Source organism: Hesperophylax consimilis, chromosome 24 (assembly GCF_061612785.1).
Source record: "Hesperophylax consimilis isolate HC1 chromosome 24, BYU_Hcon_1.0, whole genome shotgun sequence".
NCBI lineage: Eukaryota > Metazoa > Arthropoda > Insecta > Trichoptera > Limnephilidae > Hesperophylax > Hesperophylax consimilis.
In genome coordinates this window covers 25,897,368-25,923,458 of record NC_142859.1, presented here as the reverse complement: position 1 = coordinate 25,923,458, position 26,091 = coordinate 25,897,368, and the positions used below count along the sequence as shown (strand labels likewise).

At 35.0% G+C, this 26,091-nt stretch overlaps 1 protein-coding gene across 2 annotated transcripts in view; it reads right to left on the bottom strand.

Moving 5' to 3' along the window:
• Positions 1 to 4,598: 4,598 nt before the first annotated feature.
• Positions 4,599 to 26,091, bottom strand: part of LOC149412131 (uncharacterized) — a 66,842-nt gene continuing 45,349 nt past the window's right edge. The window contains exons 4-5 of one of the 2 annotated variants that reach the window (XR_016304649.1): positions 4,834 to 4,902; positions 4,599 to 4,610 (exon numbers count right to left, since the gene is read on the bottom strand). Coding sequence is in view for 1 of the 2 variants with exons in the window: in XM_089646262.1 (XP_089502388.1) it covers positions 25,553 to 25,663 (111 nt within the window). In the remaining variant the exon portion in view is untranslated. Of the gene's footprint in view, positions 4,611 to 4,833; positions 4,903 to 25,221; positions 25,664 to 26,091 lie in introns of those variants that run through there. The other variant, XM_089646262.1, reaches the window with a different exon arrangement.

Below are 26,091 nucleotides of genomic sequence, written 5' to 3'. Positions count from 1 at the left end.
TCCAAATAGGTAAACAAATATCTCAATGGTAACTCATTGGCGTGTAAGAGACAAATTATCCATTGCAATGGTCGAGATAGTCTGTTTTCCAAAATACGAATCACGCCTCCCACTTTTCCTGTATTTGTGTTTGTTCCATCACAGCCAACAGCCATTAAACCCTCTAGTGATATCTTTTCAGTCTTTAAAAAGCTGTGGATAGCTCTTTCAATATTTCTTGCACTGCCCGATGTTGGAACCCCTTACCCAACATAAACAGTACCTTGTTATTTTATAATCGAAATATGTTCCTCTTGAACAATCACTCTTAGCCTCTTCGATCTTTTTAAAACAGTTTTAGCCGTCTTGTCTTTCCTTCCATCGAAATATAATAAAGGAATTTCTGTTACTCTTTCTTCGGTTAAAATTTGCTCGCGTACTTTCTGTCTTATTCTTCTTAGTTTCATCCTATCTATTATGCCTCATTTCTTGTTTTAGAGTACGTAATCTTCTATTATATCTGGATAAGATCCGTTCTTTCTAAAGCCATTAGTCAGTTAGTGCATTGGTCTTCTAAAAACATTTGTTCCTCTTTTGGCACTTTTTTTCTCTCAAACAAGCACAGCTTACAAATTCTTTACATTTACTTGCACCTATGTCAAAAATCTTTCTACTTTATACTCTTAACTCTTCTTACTTTTCTTCCTTAAGCTTCTCTAAAGACTTTTTTAAATTATAACACTTCGAGTGATAACTTTTTAGTAACTGTAAGATTTGTTTGTGTGTTCTTCTTCTTAATTCTTCAATTTTCGTTCAAACTATTTCGGCAATTTCCAAAAACGTAGGTTCTTTTGTTGTGTTATTCCTTACTTTTAATTTTAAGTCTTGTCGAACCCATTCGTAGAATTTCATCACATTTTCATACGTAGGTAGGATATTCTCTTTCAACTCTGTACCTACACCAAATATCGGACATTTTAAATTTTGTCTTCTAGAAGTAATGTTAATTCACTTAAAAAACGTTTATCAATAAGTACTCGTGAATATAATTGACGCGCGACCTTTCACCTTGAGACAATTATCGACACTAGTTTAAACAAAACACTGCATTTCGTAGACTGTCACGTGCTGCCCCCCGCTTTGTCCCAAACTTTTCTCCTCTGTAACAGCGCCAAAGTATATTAAAAAAAGAACTATTTGATTGCAATAGCTAGTTTACTATATTTTAATATGTTATAAAATAAAATAAACCTATTTTAATATATTCTGTACTATTTTGTAGGCCTCGCAAATAGCCCCTAAGCTAAGCTGTCGTTTTTGTAAATGTTCGATGTCTTGGCGGGGGCTCTTACCGTTGTCTGATATTTTTTACATTTTTAATTGAGGTAATTGATGGCAATTGGCAACTTAATACAACTATTCCAAATAAATATTTGAAAAAAAAAATCGTTCCGCCCTATTGTGGGTTGTAAGCAGTAGTCATTGTTTGTTTGATAGCAATTTTTTCGGTGTGTTACTTGAAAAGAAAACGCTCGAACTGACGTCCCTGGTCAGTAGTTATACTAGCCGGAACTCCAAGGCGAGCAATCCAATGTATCAGGGCCGTGGCGCCGGTTTCAGCTGACATATTTTTAATGGGATTGCCTCGGTCCAGCGAGTGAACCTGTCTATCAGATATTGGTAGTCATTACAAGCAGGAAGTGGACCAACTAGATCGATGTGTACATTTTGAAAATGATGTTCTGGTGGAATATACGTTGCTGGTGGTGCGACCGGATGTCTGGATACTTTTGCTTTCTGGCAATCAATATACTGTTGAACGAAGGTGTTTATATCTTCCGCCATGCTTGGCCAGACAAATCTCTGTTTGGTAGTATTTGTTGTTCCCAAGACACCAGGATGGCATACATTGTATATACTTTGGATTGCCAGATAAAAAAAAAAAAACTCCGATTGATTGAAATATTTAAATTTTATTGTTAATATAAAATTACACACACGATCAACTTAAATTTATAATGAGGATTAGAAAATAAGAACCAAACAAACTGTCAACGAAAGCGGTCAGATCCGGAATAAAATTAAAACGGCCTCTCGGCCAGCGCTCGGCTCTTAGAAGCAGTGTGGCGATCCGTTAAATATTGCCAGCGGCAAAAAGGAATATTTCGCATAAATTATTATTGTTAGTTCTTATTCCCTTAATAAAAAATGAAAATTCTTAATTGATAATGGATAGAAATTGAAAATTATGCTAAATTCTAAACAATATCGTTGTTTTAAATTATAGTAATAAATTTTAATTTAATGTAGTGCGATTTTGTGAACAATATTTTTTGTAAGCCCGTCATTTGCTAATGTGAATAGAAATAAGGCTTATACAACTTGAAAATGAATAACAATCCCTTTTTCCCATAAAAATTCCTTAAATCGCATTAAATAATATTGAGGAGGGGGGCGTGTAGAGAAGTTAAAACATGTGGTTGTATGTATTTTTGGATTATATGGCTGAAAAAATAAAATGGTTGAAAAAATTTAAAAAGAAAATTAGATTTTGACTACAGCGCCACCTATTGGATTCAAAACAATCCTACGTTTCAAGCTGTAACCAACCACACACAATCACAAAAATTGGTTTGGCGGTTTTGGAGATTAGCGTGTACGAACACAACGATACGTAATTTTATATATTAAGATATACATGTATATATAGATAAAGGTACATATCAACTGCTCATAGAAAGTTATTTACAACATTAATATCAGAGATGTGCAAAATGGGTACCCAAAACCATTTGAAATGCAAAATGGAAATGGGTCAAAACTTTTCCATTTGAAAATGCAAAATGCAAAATGGTTTTTAGAAAAGCATTTCAAATGCAAAATGCAAAATAACTATTTTCAAAATGCATTGAAAATGCAAAATGGTTTCTCAGGTCAAACAATTAAAATAATTATAGAATTTTTAAACAATTTTTTCATTTAATAATGGACATCAATGTAAAACAAACATATTACATGATGGTAAATCCAAAAACACCACGACTACAGATTATAAAACCACAAAAAATTTGCGCGGGACTAATGTTGCCAACGTAAAAACATAGAAACTGCTATCTAACATTTAATATTACGCATATGCGTCATGGCCCCATGTTCAGTATTTTTTGTAATGGTATCACTCAATTGCCAGGGAGCAACTTGACAAATGTAAATTATCTCTCATAGCGAGGTTGAGGACCGACTGATATTTGGGGCTTATGAAAAAAAGATGAGTGGAGATAGTAGGAAGAATATTGCAAAAAAGCATTTAAAATGGAAAATGCATTGAGAAAAGCATTTAAAATGCAAAATGCAAAATGGTTTTTAGAAAAGCATTTAAAATGCAAAATGGAAAATACCCATTTTGCATTTTGCATTTCCATTTGAAATGGATTTATTTGAAATAAAGCACATCTCTGATTAATATCAGTAACCGACATTCACCTATAGTCACAAAAAACACCACGAAATACAATAATACTCAGTCGTAGTAAATAAAAAAACAGTTATTGAAACAAAAGTGTCTCCAAAACATGTAAAATAACTAAAAAGGAATTTTAGCTTGCTGTAATGTATTCACTCTTGTATTAAATAAATTGAGTAAAAGTCAAAAATAAAAAAAAATTTCCGGCGTACGAGTATTTATCAGAACTGTGTTTTTGGTGCTTGTGAATTTTGCCTGATAAGTGATGAGTTTTTTCAAGAACCCTCTATCCAGGAACCCGGAACCACAGCTTCGTCTCCAATGCGTAGGGAGATGATTGCAAATTGACACAATACAGTCAGATATGTCGCAATGGTTGAGATCATCTAGAAAAAAATCATTGCTGTATAAATTTCACAACTTATTCTCAGGTTATTTTTTGTTGCGAATACGAAAACGTTATCAACAAAAATATTTGTGGTACATTAATTCCCTAAAAAGCTTATTGCGAAGCCATAATACCGTAGTTCAACAGTATTAAATATTCCTTTTTAGTTTAAATAAATTCACAACCGTATAAGTTTAGCACTATTTTTTTAAGAAAGTTTTTTTTTAATATGTTATATTAATCAACAATAATAATCAAACATGTTTTTCTTTGTAATCACTATTATTATGCATGACAGCTGTTTCGCCTTCCAAAGGCATTATCAAACTGTGTTGAAGCCACTTAGAGACGATATTTTTTTATATTATTTCTATACAGAGGTGCTTAAAATTTTTTTTTGAATAGTTACTTTTATTTTATTGCCAATGCCCTTTTTAATTTCCCAGTAAATTGGTATTTCGTTACGAATTTTATAAAGATGGTGTATTAAAATATATAATTTTTAAATAATGATAATATTATTCAATAAAAAAGACTAAAATTAAACTTGTTAACCACGAATACCTATAAAAATATGGTTTATTCTTCTTTGGGGTTACCCTTTAATTTAAAGAAACATTCTTGAAACATCTCCAGGTTCTCAGTTCGGCATAAGCTATTATGTTAATCAAATTCCAGAAATTTTCATACCCCTGAGATAAGGGAGGTATTCAGAGTAAAAAGGCCACAAGCAGTAAATAACGGAGGTCTGTTTAACAGTGTGACGGATAATTGAAGTAGCTGAAACAAAAAGAACATCAGTAATAATAAAAATAGTTTGAAAAATTATTATGAACAATAACCATCGGTTCAGTAGGAACATCAAAATATCACATTTCCTTTGTGGATGGACATAACAACACACAAGTCTTCCTGAAACAAGTGCTTGACGAAGAACACAGATAATAAAACGGCTTATTAGATACTCCAAAAAAGCAATCATCATGACGGAAATCATTCTTACCGTCTGTTCAGTTTTGTCATCCACTTCTTGTGCGCTCAATCTGCTCACTATGGAAGCTGTTTCTTTAGCCTTTGGAAAGAGGAAAAATGTTTTACCAATAATGCGGGCTCATTCGGTAGTCACATAAATATACAACGTTATCAACAGAGAATATTCGGCCACTTAGAGAAAATAAATTCCAGTAAAAAAAAAAAAAAAAATTAAAAAAGACAGTAGCATTACAAGAAAGTAATAGAAATGTAAACAAGATGAATATATTGGTTGTGCTCGCTGCTTAGTTTTCCCCAGGGGTCGTATTTTGTTGTTTTATGTTGAAATAAAGTTACTGTTTCATTTGAGGAGAAAGTCGGCGTGTTAGTAAAATGCGTACTCGGAAGATATTTGCAATTTCTTCCAGCTTTGTCTCTCCTTTTACGTTGCACGCGATTTAACGATGCACGTTTAACAGTTTATTTGCATAATTATAATTTATGTAAAGTTCCGATAATCAAGGTTCCCCAAGATATTTTACCCAACATGATTTGTGTTAGTTCTTTTGGTACTTTTCAGGGCTAATTTAAAGACAATGTTTCGTGGTGCATCTGCGCAGTATCGCAAAAACCTAGAAACTACGCTCTAACTGCAGTCGTTATAGTGCAACTCTGTACTCTGTTAAAGTATTCGACTAAAATTAGTGCAAACACCACAACTTAATTTTATAATCTTCAAGAAAACAAAATATATATTACCTCGCTGTAACAGTTTACACAAGCTTTTACCACTTCGTTCATTACAAACGAATAACCAATATTCTGGGTTAAATAAATTAAAATCACAAATTTTTCTAAATTTCTGTTTATTGAAGGTGAATTCATCCAAATATCGAAGCCAGTAGCAAAAGCAGAAAATAAACACGCAACTGTATTTACAAAATTGTAAGAAATCACAACAAGATTTCTAAACCCGTGAGCTCTGTTAATGTTGTCGGCGCAATCGCAAATCCTGTCATGAATTCGCATCAATATTTTCAATCTTTTTGAATAGTCTTGCGATTCCAAATACATGTAGTAAAGGGGTTCATTTCGTAATGCTTGTTCGCGGTGAGCTTCGGAGAAAGAATTTGATTCCGAGTTGCGCAAATTATGTCTCGTCAGCATGTTTAGTAATAGCCTATTAAAACCCTTCGAGTTTTCGGTCAAAATACATACATAAGACGTGAATATTATGAGGGTTGTACAGCTTATGACAATCGGTATATATACAAGAATACATAACACATAAAGTGGTTGAATTAGGTGTACGTGAAATAAGACCCACACGTAAAAAAATAACTGAGCTACTTGTAAAAGGAAAAACACTCCCAAATTACGGATTTTATTCAATGCCACGTTTGCGAAATCATTTTTTTCACATAATTCTGCAAATATATCATCAAGTTCGGCCAATATCTGCATGGTCCTAGCGTCCGCACGTCGCGACACAAATGCGGAGAAAGACGTACAAATCACCATAACAAGCCCCAGAGAAAAGTTGGTCAGAGCATTGACTTGATGAATGACTGTTAATCTCGTGTATCCCGCCATGAGTTTATTTTCGATAAATAATAAATTGATTGAGAAGTAGGTGAAAGACAATATACTAACAATTGCCACAACAGTTGAAGGAATGTTTGGAACCACTCTGAAATTTCCAGGCTCGACGATTAAATTAAAAGGCATGACGCCAACACAAAGACCCAAAATCCTACCAGGGAGAAGAGCAAAGTCGCGGGTACGAAATACTTGCTTGATACGATCAAGCGCAAAATATTTACGATTGCGACGGTTTGGTTTTTGTTTTCGAATATTAGACATTCTGGTCAATTTAAAATAAATAAACAGAGCTCATGTTCGTATGTATCGCTAATGTTATTTGTTCTTGTGAATTGACGATCCACTGAGTTAAACTGAAGTATCTCACTATTTAAATATGAAATCGTTGAAGTAATAAACCATTATGTGAGTGCACATTTAACCCTAGAAAAACTATTCGTAGTACCTACTAGACGATCATGTTTTAATTGAAATTATAATATCCTGTGATTTTAACGGGTTTACGCTATTATCTTTAAGAATTATTGTATTAATAATAATAATTAGTACCTACCTTATTATTAGTACCTACCCTATTCTTGCACAATCTTTTAGACTAACTTTAATTATAATCCTACCGTTTTTCTTTATTATGCTTACTGTTTTTTATTTTTATTTTTACTGTTATATATTTTTAGGTACAAAAATCTAATGTATTAACTTACATTACCCACGCACAGGCTGCGCCTTAGTTGGTTCCCTTTCCTATTATTATAAAAGTTGTAATGTGAAATATATAAATTGGGAAAAAATAAAGGAAAAAAAAAATAAATATATAAATATAAATTTTTTAATGTTTTTCGAATTTTATAAGAAGGATAAGCAATGTGTAAAATCAATAAGGGGATATGAGAAAGTTTGGTTATTTAGGGTTAATGTTTTAGTCTGGAAATATGAGGCACGTGTTAAGTACCAATAAACATTATAACCCAGTACCACTTTTTCCGTGAAATTGCACGGTGAAAATTATTGATAGAATAAATGAAAAAGAGCGTTGAAATACCTTATATTATTTTACAAACAATTAAATTAAACGCAAATAATATTCCCATGAATCCATTCTCATTATTTTCTTCTTGCACGATAATTTTATCGGCTAAGAGAGGATTTCTAAGGAATAGATTTGCAAACATTTTCATCACAAAAAGTAACTTTAAAATTGAGCCAATTGTCAGTTAAATGTAAAACTACGAAAATAAAAGCGAGATTTATCACATAATACTATTATGCGAATTGGTTAACAAATGTGCCAGTCAAAAATATTCGCAAAACAAATGAATATCCAATTGTAGAATATGAATCTAAAAAATTGTCATTTTGTCCTGCGAAGCTATAAGTCTTAAGCGCCCAAGTTACCGATCGCATAAAAACGTGAATGCAGCTACGCTACCACAATATAATTCATTTCAACAGTCTTTTGTAAAAAGTATCTTTAAACGTCATGAAGGTTGAGAACCCTTAACTTTGATCTTCGATAGAATACAAGATTGAGCAGTACAAATAACAAGTTGCAGGCGACCCCTTCACGCAAGTGTCTTATTTTCAAGATAAATTACCAATATAAACAGTATCATTATTTACTGTTAATATATATATATATTTTTTTTAAATACCTTGTGATATGTAATTAATTTATACCTGTTTAACCCTAGACACCCAACGTTCGTGTGTACCCTAATAAACCTAACCATTCGTCGAATCGACGAAAAAAATTTTCATCAGTATTTTATCTATTGTATACTTATTTAAAAAAATATATATTAAAAAAAATATGAAACAAAGGTTATATTGATAAATAAAACTATTTATTTAAATGTAATTGGAAAATATATTTGTTTTTAATTTTTTTTAGTAAGGCACTAGGTATTTATAAAACTAGAAGTGAGATCATACTTAGAAAATTAATAATAAAGAAATAAAAATAAAAACAGCCTCTTTTCTTTGGCAAAAATAATTAAAATGATCACGATCCCTTGTGTGAAAAAATAAAAAAAAACTAGTTTTTTGAAGCGCAACTAGTACAACAATCAATTTTATGTTCACCACAAATTTCAGTGCTGCACTTTGAGCAATAAGTCTTCGTTATACGTCTTTTTTTATACGGACATAATCCACAAACTTTTCTTTTTCGCAAATTGGCAGTCTCTGTCTATCCAGGGTCATTTCTGGAGGTAGACTGACCACTTTGATCTTGAATTTCAGTGCTGACACGTAATATATCTTGTATTTTACTTTTTATGTGTGTTGGCATTGTACGAATTCGCAGTCGTATTTGGAGCCAAGGTGTTACAAGTTGTGAATGCAATTTTTTCATAAAATCACGACGATTCATTACATGTTGCCCCAATGTGGATGCATTATGACAATAAATTATGTCACTGTTTATACATGTCATATTCAGCATGCCATAAAAAATTCACATTGGCCACGGTTAGTGTAGTACTCTAAAGAATCACATTTAAAAAAATCACCTGGAAATATCTGAGACAATTCTCTCTCGAATAAAATTCCTATGTTATGTGATAACCCATTACGTCAATAATCCGCAGTATGAATTGACTCCATCATTCGTGACGTTATAAAAACGTCTGATAAAATTCTCTCTCGAAAAAAACTCAAATATAATACGATAACCCATTACATCAATAATACAGCAGTTTGAATTCATCCATAATATGAAAACCCATTACGTCAATAATACAGCAGTATGAATTGACTCCATAATTTGTGACGTTATAGAAACGTCTGAAACAATTATCTCTCGAATAAAACTCAAATATAATATGATAACCCATAACATCACAGCAGTATAAATTGACTCCATCCATAATACGATAACCCATTACATCAATAATACAGCAGTATGAATCGACTCCATCATTCGTGACGTTATAAAAACGTCTGATACAATTATCTCTCGAATAAAACTCAAATATAATATCATATACTATTTTTTTTTATTTTTTTTTTATGTTTACTCCACACAGGAGGCCCTGAAGAAAATAATTTCCCTCAGGGCCTATGTCATATTTGGGGATGCTGTGTGGAGGGTCTTTTTGTGGAGAGGAAGGAGTGAACATGGGTCTTGAAGAGTCCCATGTTGTAGGAGGGAGGAAACACAGAGGCCGGCAGTTCGTTCCACAGCCGAGCTGTTGAACTTAAGAACGAATCGTAGAAGCGACCCGTTCTCATGTGACAAGTGTCAACTGTGTACAAATGTTGGGCGCGCGTTTGGCGTGTATCCCGACTACGCACCGGTGCCGAAGGGATCAATGACGCTAGTTCCTCAGAGCATCTTCCATTGTAATACCGATAGAACAAGGACAGCATACCTACCTGACGCCGGTGCTCTAAAGATTTCAGTCCGTTTGTTAAGATTGGGGAATCTATCAAACGGACCGCCCGTTTCTGCACAGAGTCAAGGGTTTTTTTCAGGTATTTAGGGGCTCCAGACCAGAGATGGCTGCCAAATTCGACCCTAGGGCGCACTTGCGATTTGTACAGGGTGAGCAGTTGTGTACTATTAAAGTATCTGCGGGCCCTGTACAGTACGCCCAGCTTCTGAGAGGCCAACTTTACTCTGGCTTCGATGGAGCCCCCGTACTTGAGCTGGTCACTTATAGTTACACCAAGCATATCAATGGAAGGCCTGTTCGGAAGATTGCTTCCGTTGAAGGAGACTAGATTATCATTTGGATCCCTTTTAGACGTAATCAGACAGGATTGGGTCTTTGAAACATTAAATTCGACGAGATTATTTTTACCCCAGGAGGAAATACTCTCGAGATAACCGTCCATTCTCTGCTTCAAAGCCCTCCGAGCCGTTGGAGTTTGTGTGCCCTTTGGGGGCTTATCAAACAAAAAGCTACCATGAACTGTACTATCATCCGCGTAACAATGAATCGGTGCACATGTCAAAAGGTCATTGATGTGCAACAAAAACAAAGTCGGAGACAGAACCGATCCCTGTGGGACGCCAGCATTTATGGAGTGCGAGGAAGAGGTGAAACCGTCAGCAACCGCCTGAATCGACCTATCCCTTAAAAAGTCAGCAATCCACGTACACAGGGATGCGGGAAGTCCGTAAGAATGCAATTTGTTGACAAGTCCTCGGTGCCAGACCCGGTCAAAGGCCTTGGATACGTCTAGTGCGACCGTTTGGGTCTCACCGTGACGTTCCAGGCACCGCCCCCAAACATGCGTCACATACGCGAGAAGATCACCGCACGAGCGGTTCCGCCGGAATCCGTATTGACGGTCGTTGATAATTTTGTTCTTCTCGAGGTATGTGAGCAGTTTGTCGTTGATCACACGTTCCATCACTTTGGACAGAACTGATGTGATCGCTATGGGGCGGTAGTTGGCCGGGTTGGAGCGGTCACCTTTCTTGGGAATAGGGTGAATTACCGCTTTTTTCCAACCAGAGGGCACAGTGCCACACTTCAGGGACATTTTGAAGAGCTTTGTCAAAACCGGAACTATTTCCGCAGCACACCTCTGCAATACCAGGGCAGGTATTCCATCAGGTCCACTAGCTTTGTTAACATCGAGCCCCCGTATGACGTGGAGTACATCCCGATGCCAGATCCTCAGCTTTTTCATATAGAAGCCGCAGTGAGGAACCGACGGCGGAACAGCACCCCCGTCGTCGAGGGTCGAGTTTTCTGCAAACATTTTCCCTAATAAGTTAGCCTTTTCGGTGGCGGTGTTTGCTAGTGAGCCGTCAGGTCTGGTAAGAGGTGGCAAACTGGGTTTGCAAAAATTTCGACCTATTGAGCCCGCAAGCGACCAGAATGCTCTGCTGCCATGCGGGCAGGCAGCCAGCTTTTTGCTGATCTGCAGGTCGTGTTCGAATTTTGACCTATTGATGATTCTCTTGCATTCCTTTGCCGATTTTTTGTATGCTGATCTGCTTTCGGGCGTTCGAGATGTGTTGTAGGCTCGGTAAGCCGCGTTTTTTCGTCGGACTGCTTCGGAGCATTGTCGACTGAACCACGGCTTTGAGCCCACACCAGTTTCTTTAGTAGTCGATTGTATGAAGCCATCCATCGCCGATTTGATGACTTCACCAATCTCTTGGGCACATCTTGAAGGGTCCGAAGTCCGAAAACAAACAGCTGACCACGGAAAAGCGTTGAAATGGGCCCGCATACCGAACCAATCTGCTGACCTATAGTGCCACACTTTTCTCCTCAGCCTCTCATTGGTTGGTCTGAGGCTAACGGGGACTGATGTCGTCACTAGGCAGTGGTCAGATGATCCCAGAGGCGCTGTGACGTCAATCTTTTAACCGTGTGGCACAGTAGTTAAGAATAAGTCTAACAGATTGGAGCGGTGAGTCTGGACATCAGGAACCCTTGTAGGCTCCTGAACCAATTGCTCTAATCCGTAGGAAATGGCAAAGGATTCCGCCTGTCGGCCAGCCGAGTCCGTTGGGCCTGAGAACTTCAACCATGGTTCTTTATGAACGTTGAAGTCCCCCAGAACAACAAACTCGGCCGAAGGGTAGCGGGGCAAGAGATCATCAATAGTATCGCTCAAATGTTTGAAGAGCTCGGAAGTGTCTGATTCGCTATGGTTCGGTGAGCGGTATAGACATGCGTAGAATCTTGCCGTACTGGCAAGATTGACGCGCACCCACATTACGTCGAATCTGGAGTTTTCCAGACTCAATAGTCGCACACAGTTGACGTCAGCTCGACTATAAAGGCAGACTCCTCCTTTCAGTCGGAATTTGCTTGCGAGGGTAAAGCCCGGGCAGTCCAGATAGGAGGAGTCTGGCGGCTCGGCTATCTGAGTTTCGGATAGGAGAAGAAGGGTGGGACGTTGGGACAAAAGATGGTGATGGACGGAATTTAAATTTGTGTGCAGGCCGCGAATGTTGGCAAAATTTACCAACAGTTTTGGCCCGCACCGGGGACGCCTGCTACTCGCCGCTGTAACGATATTAAAATTGTTCTGTTGTATGTTCATGAATTTTTTTTTTTTTTTTATAAGGGTAGGAGGTGAAAGGAAAGGTCTGGAAAGGAAAGGTATGAGGGGTGGGTAGGAATCTGGGGTTCAGGCTGTCCAGGAGTGATGAGCGTTTGGTTCCACCCCACCCACTGCGGTGCTAGGCGATAGGCTGGGAGAGTCCGGCTGGAGAGGGCATCCAATGCGCCCCAAACGCTGCTGCTGGGTCCCCTCCGGTCACGAACCGGCACAACAGCAGTGGCGGGGTTTTTTCACTCGCTGATGGGGCAGCCCACCCTTAGTCGTGAGCCTGAGGGTCGGGCCCCTGTACTATCGAGCGGCCCGGACAGCGGTAACCGGTTGTAAAGGGTCTCCCTCAACCAGCATCTCCCAACCGGCCCGCCACGCAGAAGGTGGGCCGACGCACCTGCCACCAAGGCCTGGGCAAACCTTAACCCATGAACCTGGGCACCCCTGCTAAGTCACCAAAACGTAGCGAACCACTTGGGGTGACCTGTGGCAGAGGTGTTGGTAATCCAATAAATGGTACCCAGGGCGGCGGTACCCATTCCCGCCTACCAAATTGTAAAAAGTTGTTTGAATAAATGAAATTTTACGTATTTGTGATGGATTATTTCCAATGAAACACTATTATTGACTACATGTTTTAGGAAACCATTGGCATGGTGTTTTCTTTGAGTTAGTCATTGTTTAATACACTTTTCAAATAATTTTTAAAAATGTTATGTCATAATAATTAATTTAATAATTAATTTATTTATTTAATATTTATTTTGGAATTTGTGAGTTTTCATTCGCTCATGTTATTTGAGATTTACATAAACATATTATTAACATTTAAAAATTGCATCCTTTAATGAAGTTTTTTTTTACTTTTATTTGCTCATAATGTCCTTGGCTTGAATTATTATTAAAATGATATTTGTTCATATTATTAAGAATGTATAATATCAGAACAACAACAACAATCATAAACGTCAGACGACTATTTGAATGCTCCAACATTAATCTAATCAAAAGTGTAGTAAAAAGTTAAGTGGATCACTTCAGTTTATGAAATACAGTGTAGTTTTTCGCGCACTATCATCGCGTGATCTTAGATCCTCAACTGTAACACCCGAAAGTATCAAAATAGTGTTTTGAAATTAAAACAATAAACTTCCTACTAGATTGCACAGTCTAATCTCATTAAAAATTAAAATCATATAGACTGTATTTCGACAAGAAGCTATACAAAACAAAGAGAACAATAGTAAATAATTCACAGTTTTTCGGTGAAGATAAAAAGTGAAATAACAAAATAAAAAAGTGCTAAAAACGTTACAAGTGCAACAATAAATACATGTGTATACCCAAGAGCATAAACAAAATATAAACAAGTACTAAATGAACTTTACACAAGTATATTTAAACGTATCCCACAGCTCTCACCCAAGGCTCCATAGCTCAGTGGTCTAAAACGTCAGCACAGCGCTATTCTGTCGATCTTAGTTCAATCCTCAGACCGGCGAACAAAAAAAAAAAAATCATTTTTTTAATAAATATTAATAATAAATATTAATAAATTAATAAATAATACTCAACCCAGATTATAAAACTCTCACTTGGATTTTAAAAACAGCTTCACAATCAGCTACCATCACGGATTCAAACCAAAACACAACCCGTGTAACTGGTTTTGCCTGCCTATAGGCGCTAGAGAGTGTGCCAGCGTGTTTGCCTACCAACAGGCGCAACCCTCAAAATACATAACCGGTGTAATTGATTTTGCCTGCCTTTAGGCGCTAGAGAGTGCCATTGTTTTTGCCCACCAACAGGAGCAACCCTAAAAAAAAAAAAAAAAGGACAACACAACATGTCTAAATCTCGCAGTAAATTCTCCAGCGCGAAGAAAACCACATCTTCACCACAAACTAGCACTATGGACTCACCGTCGGCGACACATCAATCTATGATTAATATAGACAGTGAATCAATATTTGAATTCATCAATACGAAATTCGAGGAAATGAAGACAGTAATGCTCAATAAAATTGAAACAGAGCTGCAAGAAATAAAAAACTTCACGAACTTCATCAATGACAAATATGATGACATTTTACAAAAACTTCAACAAATCATGGACATTCCAAACACCGTCAACAAAATCAAGGAGGAACTAGCGGATAAAGAAATCAGATTATCTACGGTAGAAATCCACCTGGCGGATATAGAACAAGCAGCCCTGCTGAACTCCATAGAGATAAACGGCCTAAAATTACAGGACAACATATCCCCAGTCCACGCTGTTACACGGATCGCTGAACTCGCAGGCGTTACGATGTCCCCAGAGGATACATACAAAGTCACAACAAACAAAACAAATGATCAAACAAAAATAACAATTAATTTTAAGGATACCACAAAAGCACAAACCATGTTAGCATCCAAACACAGTGACCTGATAAAAAAATTCAACGGAGAAGGAGCCAAATATGTTTATCTTAATGCGGCATTAACCCAATATTACAAAAATCTGCACTGGAACACCAGAAAAAGAGCCCAAGAAAAAGACTACAAATATGATTGGGTAAAATCAGGAAAAATTCTTGTCAGAAAATCCAAAGACTCAAAGGTTATGGAAATAAAACACCTAAACGATATATCTAATAAACTGACATAAACACGACTGTACATCTAACACAACCTCACATCACATACTTACACAAATACACACCAACATGGCAGATTACATGGAATATATAGATTCGGACAATCAACACTACTGTGAAAGTACAAATGATATTAACCTCTGGACCAAATTCACAAAAGAAAAACATAGAATCAATATATTACACCAAAACATTAGATCGATCAATAAAAATTTTGATGAATTTTTTATATATCTCCAACAGCTTGAAAATAATTTTGATGTCATTGTGCTGACAGAATGCTGGTTGAATGACAACTACATACCAAAAACAATCAAAAACTATAATACACACCATACAAAAATACACAAAAACCAAAATGATGGTAAAGTTATATACGTCAGTGATAAAAATAACACAACCATTTAAGAAATAAACATAATCGACTCCAACTGCATACAAATTACATATGGAAAAGAAACATGTATCCTAGCTATGTACAAATCTCCATCCAAAAACAACATCACAAATTTCTTAACTGATCTTAACAATACATTAAATGATCTCAACAAATACAAAAATATCATCATCATAGGAGATCTTAATATAAACATTCTACAAAACGGACACCCACAAAACATAGAATACCTAGCAATACTAGCACAACACGGACTGGAGCCAATAATAAATGTCCCAACACGGGTCACACAAAACACTAAAAGCTGCATAGACCATATAATGATCAAGACAAAACTAAAAACCAAAACAGTAGTACTTGAAAGCACAATCACTGATCACTACATGAATATGATAGCAATAGACACCGAAAACACTACTTCGAAACAACATAAAATATTTACAAAAAAAATAATTGACTGCTCAAACTTAAAAGAAAAACTCCAAAAAATAAACTGGAATACATTATACCAAATAGATAATGTCGAGGAAGCCTGGAATACATTTACAAATACACTAACGCAAGAAATAAATAATTACACTACAATAAAACATATAAAACTTACACACAAAGCAAAAAAAAATAAACTATGGATAACACAAGGAATATTAAACTGTATTCGTAAACGAGACAAAATTCACAAACAAATTAAACAAACACCGTATGACATGGAACAACTTAATTACTATAAAAGATTTAGAAACATATGCACGAAAATTATTAGAGTAGCTAAGGAGATGTACTACAAAGAAAAACTTAAAAAAGCAAACAATTACCCAAAGGAAATATGGAGAATATTAAAGGAAGTTACATACACACAAAAATACAAACAAAAAAATACTATCGAACATCTAAATATTAACTCGAAAAAAATAGATGCCAAAACAAATATAGAAATGATGGCAAACCACGCAAATAACTTTTTTGCAACTATAGGGAAAGTTTTAGCGAATCGTAAAAAACACAGCACAAACACACTAACACAAACAAACAGATCAAACATCGAAACCCAACCAACACAACACAGATTTATATTAAAAACAAGTTCGGAAATGGAAATTAACAAAATAATAAATACATTAAAAAACCAGATTGCTCCTGGATTAGATGAGATAACAACGGATTGCATTCAAATAATAAAAAATGAAGTATTAAAACCTATAACACACCTAATCAACCTTAGCATAACACATGCCTGCTTTCCTAATACTCTTAAAAAAGGACTGGTAATCCCTAAGTATAAATCCGGAGATAAAATGGAAATAACTAACTATAGACCAATCACTTTGTTAAACTCTCTATCAAAGATTTTCGAAAGACTATTAAAAAACCAAATAATAAAATACCTGGAAGAAAACAAATTAATCTCGGACAAACAATATGGATTTAGAGAAAAAAGAAGCACAAAAGAAGCTTTAGCAAGTACAATAGATTATATACATAGCAACTTAGATCAAGAGTTTAAATGCATAGCGATATATTTAGATTTGGCTAAAGCCTTTGATTCAATATGCCACAAAACACTTTTTAAAAAATTAGAAAATATGGGTATCAAAGACAAAGAACTACAACTATTAAAAAGTTACATGAGCGACAGAACACAACAAGTCAAAATTAATAACTATACTAGCAAACCACTGCCGATTACACACGGAATTCCACAAGGAAGCATACTAGGGCCAGTTCTTTTCATAATTTACATAAATGAACTTTGCAGCATGGAAATAGATGGAGAAATAATTAGTTACGCAGACGACACAGTTTTACTATTTAAATCTAAGGATTGGAATAAGGTTTATAACATAGCGAATCTAGGAATCACGCAAGTGAAAAAATGGTTGGACTCAAATACACTCACACTAAACATATCGAAAACAAAATTCACAACATACAGCATAACTAACACAGGACAGCCAAAAAACAATACAAACACCATAAAAATACACGAATGCATAAACACCAACATCTGCGATTGCCCCCCTCTAGAAAAAACAGAACAAATAAAGTATCTAGGAATCGTAATTGACCATAATCTTAGATGGACACATCACATCAAACAAATCACAAATAGACTCCTCAGAACAATACACATTTTCCTAAACATAAGAAACATATATAAAATAAAACAATTGAAAACAATATATTATGCACTATGCCAATCAATAATAGAATATGGAATAATTGCTTGGGGAGGAGCAACAAACGCAGCTATCGCTCAAATAGAAATCGCACAGAAAACGATATTAAAGGTAATACTCAAAAAACATAAACTAACCGACACAGACCAAATATTTAAAAGCTGTGACGTACTTGATATACGCCAATTATATGTTAAAACACTACTAAACTACATTTTCGACCAAAAAAACAAACCCCAACAAACACAAAATATCACTAATAGACCAGTCAGACAAGCGTACAAAGAAAACATAAAAACTCCGACGGTAAACACTACCTTTGGACAAAGACACCATAAATACCACGCTAATTAAGCATTCAACAGTCTTCCACTTGAAACAAAAATTGAGGAAAATAAAAATAAATTCAAACACAAAATAAAAAAATGGATTAAAGAACAAAAAGACAATATTACCAAAATTCTATAACATAAAAGAATAAAACATATAGGTACACGCAACACAAAAAAATATATAAAACACGCAACACGCACAAACACATATATCATTATAAATGCCGATTTACATTCTCTTTTGATATTTTTCTTTTAGTGTTATAATTATATTTTAATTTTTAATCTTTATTTTAATTTTAAATTTATCTTTATTTTAATGTTGTTTTTCTTTTATTTTTAAATGTATAAATTCTTAAATTATAAAATGGGGGCCTCAGCACGGGTAAACAACCCAGTGAGGCCAACATTACTGAATTGAAATACGAAATATTGTAAACAAAAATGTATCAACAATAAAAATAAAAAAATAAAAATTTAAATGAGTTATTTTTTAATATTTTTTTTAACAAATACTATGCGTTTTCACATGCAATTGGTGTGGCTTCTCTCTGAGCTCTAGACAAGTCGCATCAATTTCATTTGGATTTAGCTGTAATTTTGTCAATATTGTGTCATCAATTTATGGTTCTGTTTGAGCCGGTCACTTTTATCTTATTATGAATTTGGGTTTGTTTCTGGGATAATTTTATAATTTTTCATCTCTGCTCGCAGAGGGCAGTAACTTCAAATTGGGTTTAGACTTAATTATTTTCATTTTATAGTGTTTTTTAGCTTCAACTTTTTGTTGGGCTCTCAGCTTTCACTTTTGTCTTATTCTTTTAGCTAGACTCGTTTTATAAATTTTTAATAAAAATTTTGTTAGTCTTTAATACAGTTTATCATTTCAATTGTTATTTTTATTCAAGTTGTTGTTTACAGTTCAGTAGTTGATAAATTCCTTGCTCAGTAATCCATTTTGTCAAGCATAGCATACCTTTCTTTTCACTTGCCTCAAGGAAGTCAGTCGCCTTCATCACTCTTCGGTTCTTCACGTTAAGATAACTCAAACTTATACAAAATTTCAAGATTTACAAACTTTTATCAATTCTTCGAGGAAGCAATTTTGTTCAAAATCGAGCCTTCAGGGAAGCAACATTCTTCTACGGGAAGAGTTTAATAGGATACTACCTGGCCGTTCACTGCTATCAGAAAGGGGGTGCAGCTTCTCAAGATTGCCTTGGTTGTCAACATTGGTAAATGGTGATACAATTATCGGGGCTCATTATCTTCGCCAAGCAAGTTCAATCTTCTTCACTGCTGTCAGAAAAGGGTCATTCAGATATTCCATCAGCGAGAATTCTTCCTTCTACTTCCTTGGTGTTGGCGCTTCAATCCTTGCTCAGCGAGCACATAACGGACTTCTACAGAACGTGCTGGATTCTTCTTCTAAGGCATGATCTGCATTTTGGGACTCTTTACCACTTATTGGACTTGGATTTGGAGGCATGAGAAGAAAATCAAAAAAAATTTACCGTGCGGAAAATTTTTTTCCTTTGGAAGGGGGGTAATGAAGCAGTGCTTACTTCTGGGCGGCGCAGTTCCTACCCGATTAGAATAAACATTGGTCAATTTTCTCCGGTTGGCACTACTGTTTCGAGCTATCGGTCCGGAGCGTACTTCGTCGAGCTCAGTGGCTGGCTGGACTCAGGGGACTACGGTGTGGTTCGTGCGACACTGGAACATGAGGGACTACTTTGCAAGTCACGAAAGGTCTTTTTCTCTTTTAACTTTTTAATCATGTAACTTATCATTCTAATAGGGATTACTTATTTAACTTCTTTCATAGTTATTTTATACTACGCTGGCGCCCACTCAGACATTCTTTACAAGATTTTTAATGTTTTAAATTAATAATGTTACCTGCTCTTTAGTCATATTTTTATCAAGATGGCGTTAAACTTACGTACATTCTTGACACGCCCGGAGATAAGATGTTTATTAGAGTCTCATGTTTATTTTTATTGATCGAGTATTTAATAATTGTTATTTTAATAAATTAGCGTCTGATGATATTTAAAACCTTCTATTATTTAACTTCCTTCTCAGATCTCATCTCTACCTACATACATTGTGTTCAGTGCGTGTGCGTAAATGACTAGATTATTGTATTTGGTAATTACCAATTAATGTCACAATCGTTAGATCCATCATTAATTTATACAATTAATCTTTTCATCACCCATCCATTGGCATTAATGTTACAGGTTTAATTAAAATGTGTTAATTTTACTCCAACTGGTGGTAATTCTTTACCTACAACTGTTACTGTATCTAATAAAATTTAAAGTTAGATTATATATGTAGCGGTTATGTCACCGCTCCTAGAGTCATCAAAATCATAACCAGACAGCATGTGTTAAAACAACCGAGACAGCAATTATTCTTTCGAGACTTCAATAATAATATCCGTACCATCATACGTAGACTGCTGACTTGCATATAGGGTGATGCAAACGCCCAGACAATAAACCGAGTCAGCGGTCCTGCTAGTTCGAAGTCCAGACGCTACTCCAACCCGTGGCAGATGAGAACAAAGAAATCAGCAGCTATATAAGCGGTGGAGGACTTGAGTACATCAGTCAGTCATCATCGGTCTTCATACCACATCACTCCAGTCAACAAGTCCGACTTGGCATACCGAGAGTCTACGCCTCGGCGTAATGGAGGAATCGGCCACCATGGCCGGTTCCCCCCACGTCACGCTTCGATCCTTCTTCACCTCAAGTCAGTCAGTCATTCATTCCACATCGTTCCAGTGACAACTGGGGGGCCCTGCGCCCCTCCGCAAAGGACACATACCCGGCTTCGCCCTTACCATCATGGACTCTACCGGGACATCAACCTAGCGCCTTGTCCGGATCGTCGTCCCTGGCAAGCGCTACTCGGATTACAAGCGCCCTGGTCCCAGCGTCTCTGACCAGCGCTTCTTCCACGCATCATGACCACCACGAGGACACGCAGCATCCTCACTGGTCACACCGCGCCCGTTCAACTGCCTACAAGGTCCACCGCACCTTTGGCAGTCTCGTCAGCACTGGAGTGCCTGAAGACCTACGTTCTTCGCCAGTGCCTGACCTTCATCGAGTCCCGGTCACCAGCGCCCGGCGTCGACTCACTGACCCGCGCTTGACCACCACATCATCGCAGCAACCGGAGTATTCAACATCTGTCCTACATCATCTCCTCGTCACGGCAACTGACTCAATAAATGTATTATATTGACTCTTAATAAACACAGTGACCTACAACATCTTTATCTTGCATTGTCTCACTACCAATTCCCAAATATATACAACATCATCAGGAGAGTAAAAATCTATATAGAAAGGTAGATTATTACAATATGGCGCCCCTGAGGTGATATCTCACAAAAGCGGCGCTATGCAAATTGTCCAATAAATAAATAAATATAATGTTAACATTTTAATGTGTATTCATCGAAGTCAAAAATTAAATATAGATTGCAATTGGGAAAGAAGAAGTGGAAGGAGGGGGAGGGGTAAGAGTAGGCTGGGTTTATAATAATTAGGAATTACAATATCGTTAGACGGGAAAGACCTGTTCAGTGGGAAAATATTTAAAAGAGAGTTTATAAAAAATTCTTGTTAATTATATCTGCTTTTATATTAACATGTTTCCTCGTTTCTAAAATTTCAAAATTATTTATAGTGAAGTATTTTAAGACCTGAAAAAAACAAATAGCATATAACCATAAAACAATAAATCCATAAGACAAATAGAATTTAATAACGGTTATTCTAATAAATTGATAGTTGAAATACTAAATAAAAAAATTAAACATATTCTCTTCAAACGATCTTTCTAAAGATAGAAATAAACAATGGCTCAAGTCAGAACTAAAGAATATCGCAGGGCTCTAAATGGAAATATTGAATCTGAGTTTGAAAAATGATCACACTTTCGATAAAAAATTCAGGTCTTAAAATACTTCACTAAGGATATAAAGCATCGCAAATAAATAATTTTGAAATTTTAGAAATTAGGAAACATGTCAATATAAAATCAGATATAATTGATAAACAAAAAAAATATAAATAATTATGAAAAATGCCATTACAAAGTGATAAGCTTCCAGGAGAAATCTTCTTATTAAACGCTTGTTAATCGTAAGTAGTCAAATATTGTGAGCTGCATATTTAAATATTCGCGCCATTCATTTGGTTGGTTTTTATACCGTTAGAGGTGCGCTCTGTCGGCCATCTGATCTATAGCCGTGCGTATCGGCCATTGAAGGAACGCGTGATTTTTTTATAAACGTCAAACATAATCACGTAACTGTGGATAATTTTCACTGTAATGTAAATAATCCAATGGATTATGAACTTTCTGAAACATATTTTCTTCGATATTATCTAAAAATTATATGAGCAGAAACGATGTTTTTGAAGAAATCTCGTATTATTATGAGGCGATCCTATTTTAGTATGAAATCGTGTCTTAATTTTAAGTTAGCTGAATTTACCCGAAATAGACAATTTTAATTTGACCAATCAAAGGGCCTACATCGTCCAGACGCAAGCGTATTAATACTTTCAGATTTGGTTTTCATTTTTATATTTTTTTTTTCTTCTTATTTGATAAATACACAAAGGATAGCCAATGTGCTTGCGTCTCCTAATAATTTTCTTTGTTTATTTTGGTTGATAACATAGTCCGTGACTATTTTTAAGTACCCAAAAGACAGCCAGTGTGCTTTCGTCTTCTAATTTTTATTATATCTTGATTGATCTAATATGTAGTACCGGGGCTATTTTTGTTTGTTAATTTTGTTGAAAAATTAGTTGGGCGGAAATGTTGACGCAACTATTAATCTTCCATTAACATTGTCCTTGCAATCTTTTCCCATCCTATTCTACCTACAAGTACCTGTCATTATCCGACTATACCCACGTGTGTGTTTGACATTTTGCAACAATAAAAGTGACTGTCAAAGCAGTTTATTGATGAAGCCTGTTTGATTAACATCTCTTTGTGATCAGTGCTTTTTATTGATATCAAATCGGGGTAGAAGGCCTGTGCAGTGAACATATTTGTTTTCCTCGGTGTGTTTCTTATCCAACATGGATATAATGGAAGCTTGTGTGTGAAATAAATCATATCTCTTGTGAGTGAAACCAACCATCAACATCTTTGAAGAACATCAAAGGGGTAAGTCGGATTCCTTCCTTACTCCATGATTCATCCACTTTTGAATCGCCTATTGTGATCACAGCAATGCTTCACACAATAGCACATGTGTTTTACATGCGAAAGACTTGCGCCGCTACTGGCAATCTTCCCCAGGGCAAAAACAATGATAAATGAAACTATTTTTTCTCTTGTAAAAGTAATTATTGGATTAAATACTCACTCAGAAATAGATTATTTTTTAATGTTTTATCATAGATTGTATTTCTATTTTTTTTTATTTAATTTAAATCAAATTAATAATATAATTATTAAGTTCTGCAAGTATTTTTTGGTTTTTGTTATTGTTACGGCTGATTCGGCTTTCAAGTAGATTCACTCAGAAATAGATCAATTTTTTAATGTTTATCATAGATTGTTTTTTTTAAATTTAAATCAAATTTAATAATATAATTATTAAGTTCTGCAAGTATTTTTTGGTTTTTGTTATTGTTAAGGCTGATTCGGCTTTCAAGGCCATTTGCAAACTGTGGTTTTAACCACGTTATAATATAATATGTTATTTATATGATTCTATTTTCCCCCTCCCAATTTAAAATTATTTATTACCGGTTAAACCGATTTACTGATAAAATAATTGTGACAATAGATTTCATATTCTTTGGGGCTGATTTTGAAGTCTGTTTTCCCCAAATTAATGATATCTTAATTGTTTAATAATGATGTGGCTCCTATTAATTTATTAAAATGTGTTATATTGTTTAGGTTTTGTGAACATACTTAGAAGCGGGGAATAAATAATTTTCCTGACTTTATTAATTAATGTTATATTAGGGTCATTGGTTCTTTTATTGATTTCTAATTGTTCAAGTAAATTTAATCTAAGGCCCTTTCTTTCTATTTATAAGAGTTTAAGTTCTTTGTTGTCGAGCGGGACGTGATTATTCACTAAGAGATGTTTTGCAAATTTTGAAAAACTGATTTATTATTATGATATCTTATATGTTCTTTGAATGTTGCAGAACTTAATAATTATATTGTTAAACTTGATTTCAATTAAATTTTTGAAAAGCTTAAATGAAGTTCTACGAATTAAACACAAAAACAATAAAGGAAATATAAAGAAAATGTATTTCTATTGTTTTAAAACAGCAAAAATAATAAAACACAGTGGATACAATTTGAAGGATTTATTAAACATACATTTTACTGCATAAATATGAGCATCGTAAATTATCGCAATGGGAATATATGGGTCTAGCAGCAACTGCAGGAATATGCCACAATAAGTTGGTTATCTAGATCGATTATTTAGGCTGCGTTCTGTAAGCCAAGGTCCCCGATATATATACAGCAGAGATGTGCAAAATGGGTATCCAAAACCATTTGAAATGCAAAATGGAAATGGGTCAAAACTTTTCCATTTGAAAATGCAAAATGCAAAATGGGTTTTAGAAAAGCATTTCAAATGCAAAATGCAAAATACCTATTTTCAAAATGCATTGAAAATGCAAAATGGTTTCTCAGGTCAAACAATTAAAATAATTATAGAATTTAAAAAAAAATTGTCATTTAATATTGGACATCAATGTAGAACAAACATATTACATGATAGTAAATCCAAAAACACCACGACTACGGATTATTAAACTAATGTTGCCAACGTAAAAACATAGAAACTGCTATCTAACATTTAATATTACAGAGTCATGGCCCCATGTTCAGTACCTATTTGAATCAGTATTTTTTGAAATGGTATCACTCAATTGCCAGGGCTCCTACCAGGGAGCAACTTGACAAATGTAAATTATCTCTCATAGCGAGGTTGAGGACCGACTGATATTTGGGGCTTATGAAAAAAAGATGAGTGGAGATAGTAGGAAGAATTTTGCAAAAAGCATTTAAAATGGAAAATGCATTGAGAAAAGCATTTAAAATGCAAAATGCAAAATGGTTTTTAGAAAAGCATTTAAAATGCAAAATGGAAAATACCCATTTTGCATTTTGCATTTCCATTTGAAATGGATTTATTTGAAATAAAGCACATCTCTGATATACAGATATATGAGTATGTTAATAATTAAGTCCAGTAAAAATTTATTGCAAAAAACCTTTAAAAAAGTGCGGTTTGAATGAAAACTGTTTTTCACATGTGTTAAGAAAGTCTTAAGAAAAGTCTTAAAATTACTAAGAGACAAACACTACAATCCATCACACAATTCATTGCATTTGGCGTAATATTTTTTTGGACGCCATACTATTTAGGAATGGTATATTTAGCTTGCTACGATGTGGTCACTCGTATATTGAATAATCAAACAAGATAAAGCATTAAAAGATTTGGTTAAAAAGATAAAAGAAAACACTTGAAGAATTTTTTCAAGGAACTCTATCCTGAAACCTGGAAATCTGCTCGAACCACAGCTTGTTCCCTATCGCGGAGGTAGGTGATAGCAAATTGACACAAAACAGTCAGATATGTTGCAGTGGTTGAGACCATCTAGAAAAAATCAGTACTTTATGAATTTCTAAACTTCCCTTAGATTATTTGCGAATACGTAAAATCAATCAACGAGAATATATTTATTATACTGCTACGCACATGGTTTAATACGACAACATATCCCTTATTAGTTGAAATAAATTAAAAACCATTCAAAACGTATTAGTTTATCACGTTTAATTAAATATTTCAATACTGTGTAATTATGTAATAATAACAGCTGTTTCATCTTCCGAAGGCTTTACCAAACTGTGGTGAAACCTCTTACAGACTATCTATTAATATTATATCTATATATAGGTGCTTAAATATAACATCTTTTGACGTGTTACTTTGATTTCTTTACCAATACCTTTTTTAATTTCCGAGTATGCCCTTTTTTATGTAGTAACCTAACCATGTGTTGAAATGTTAAATAAACTTTT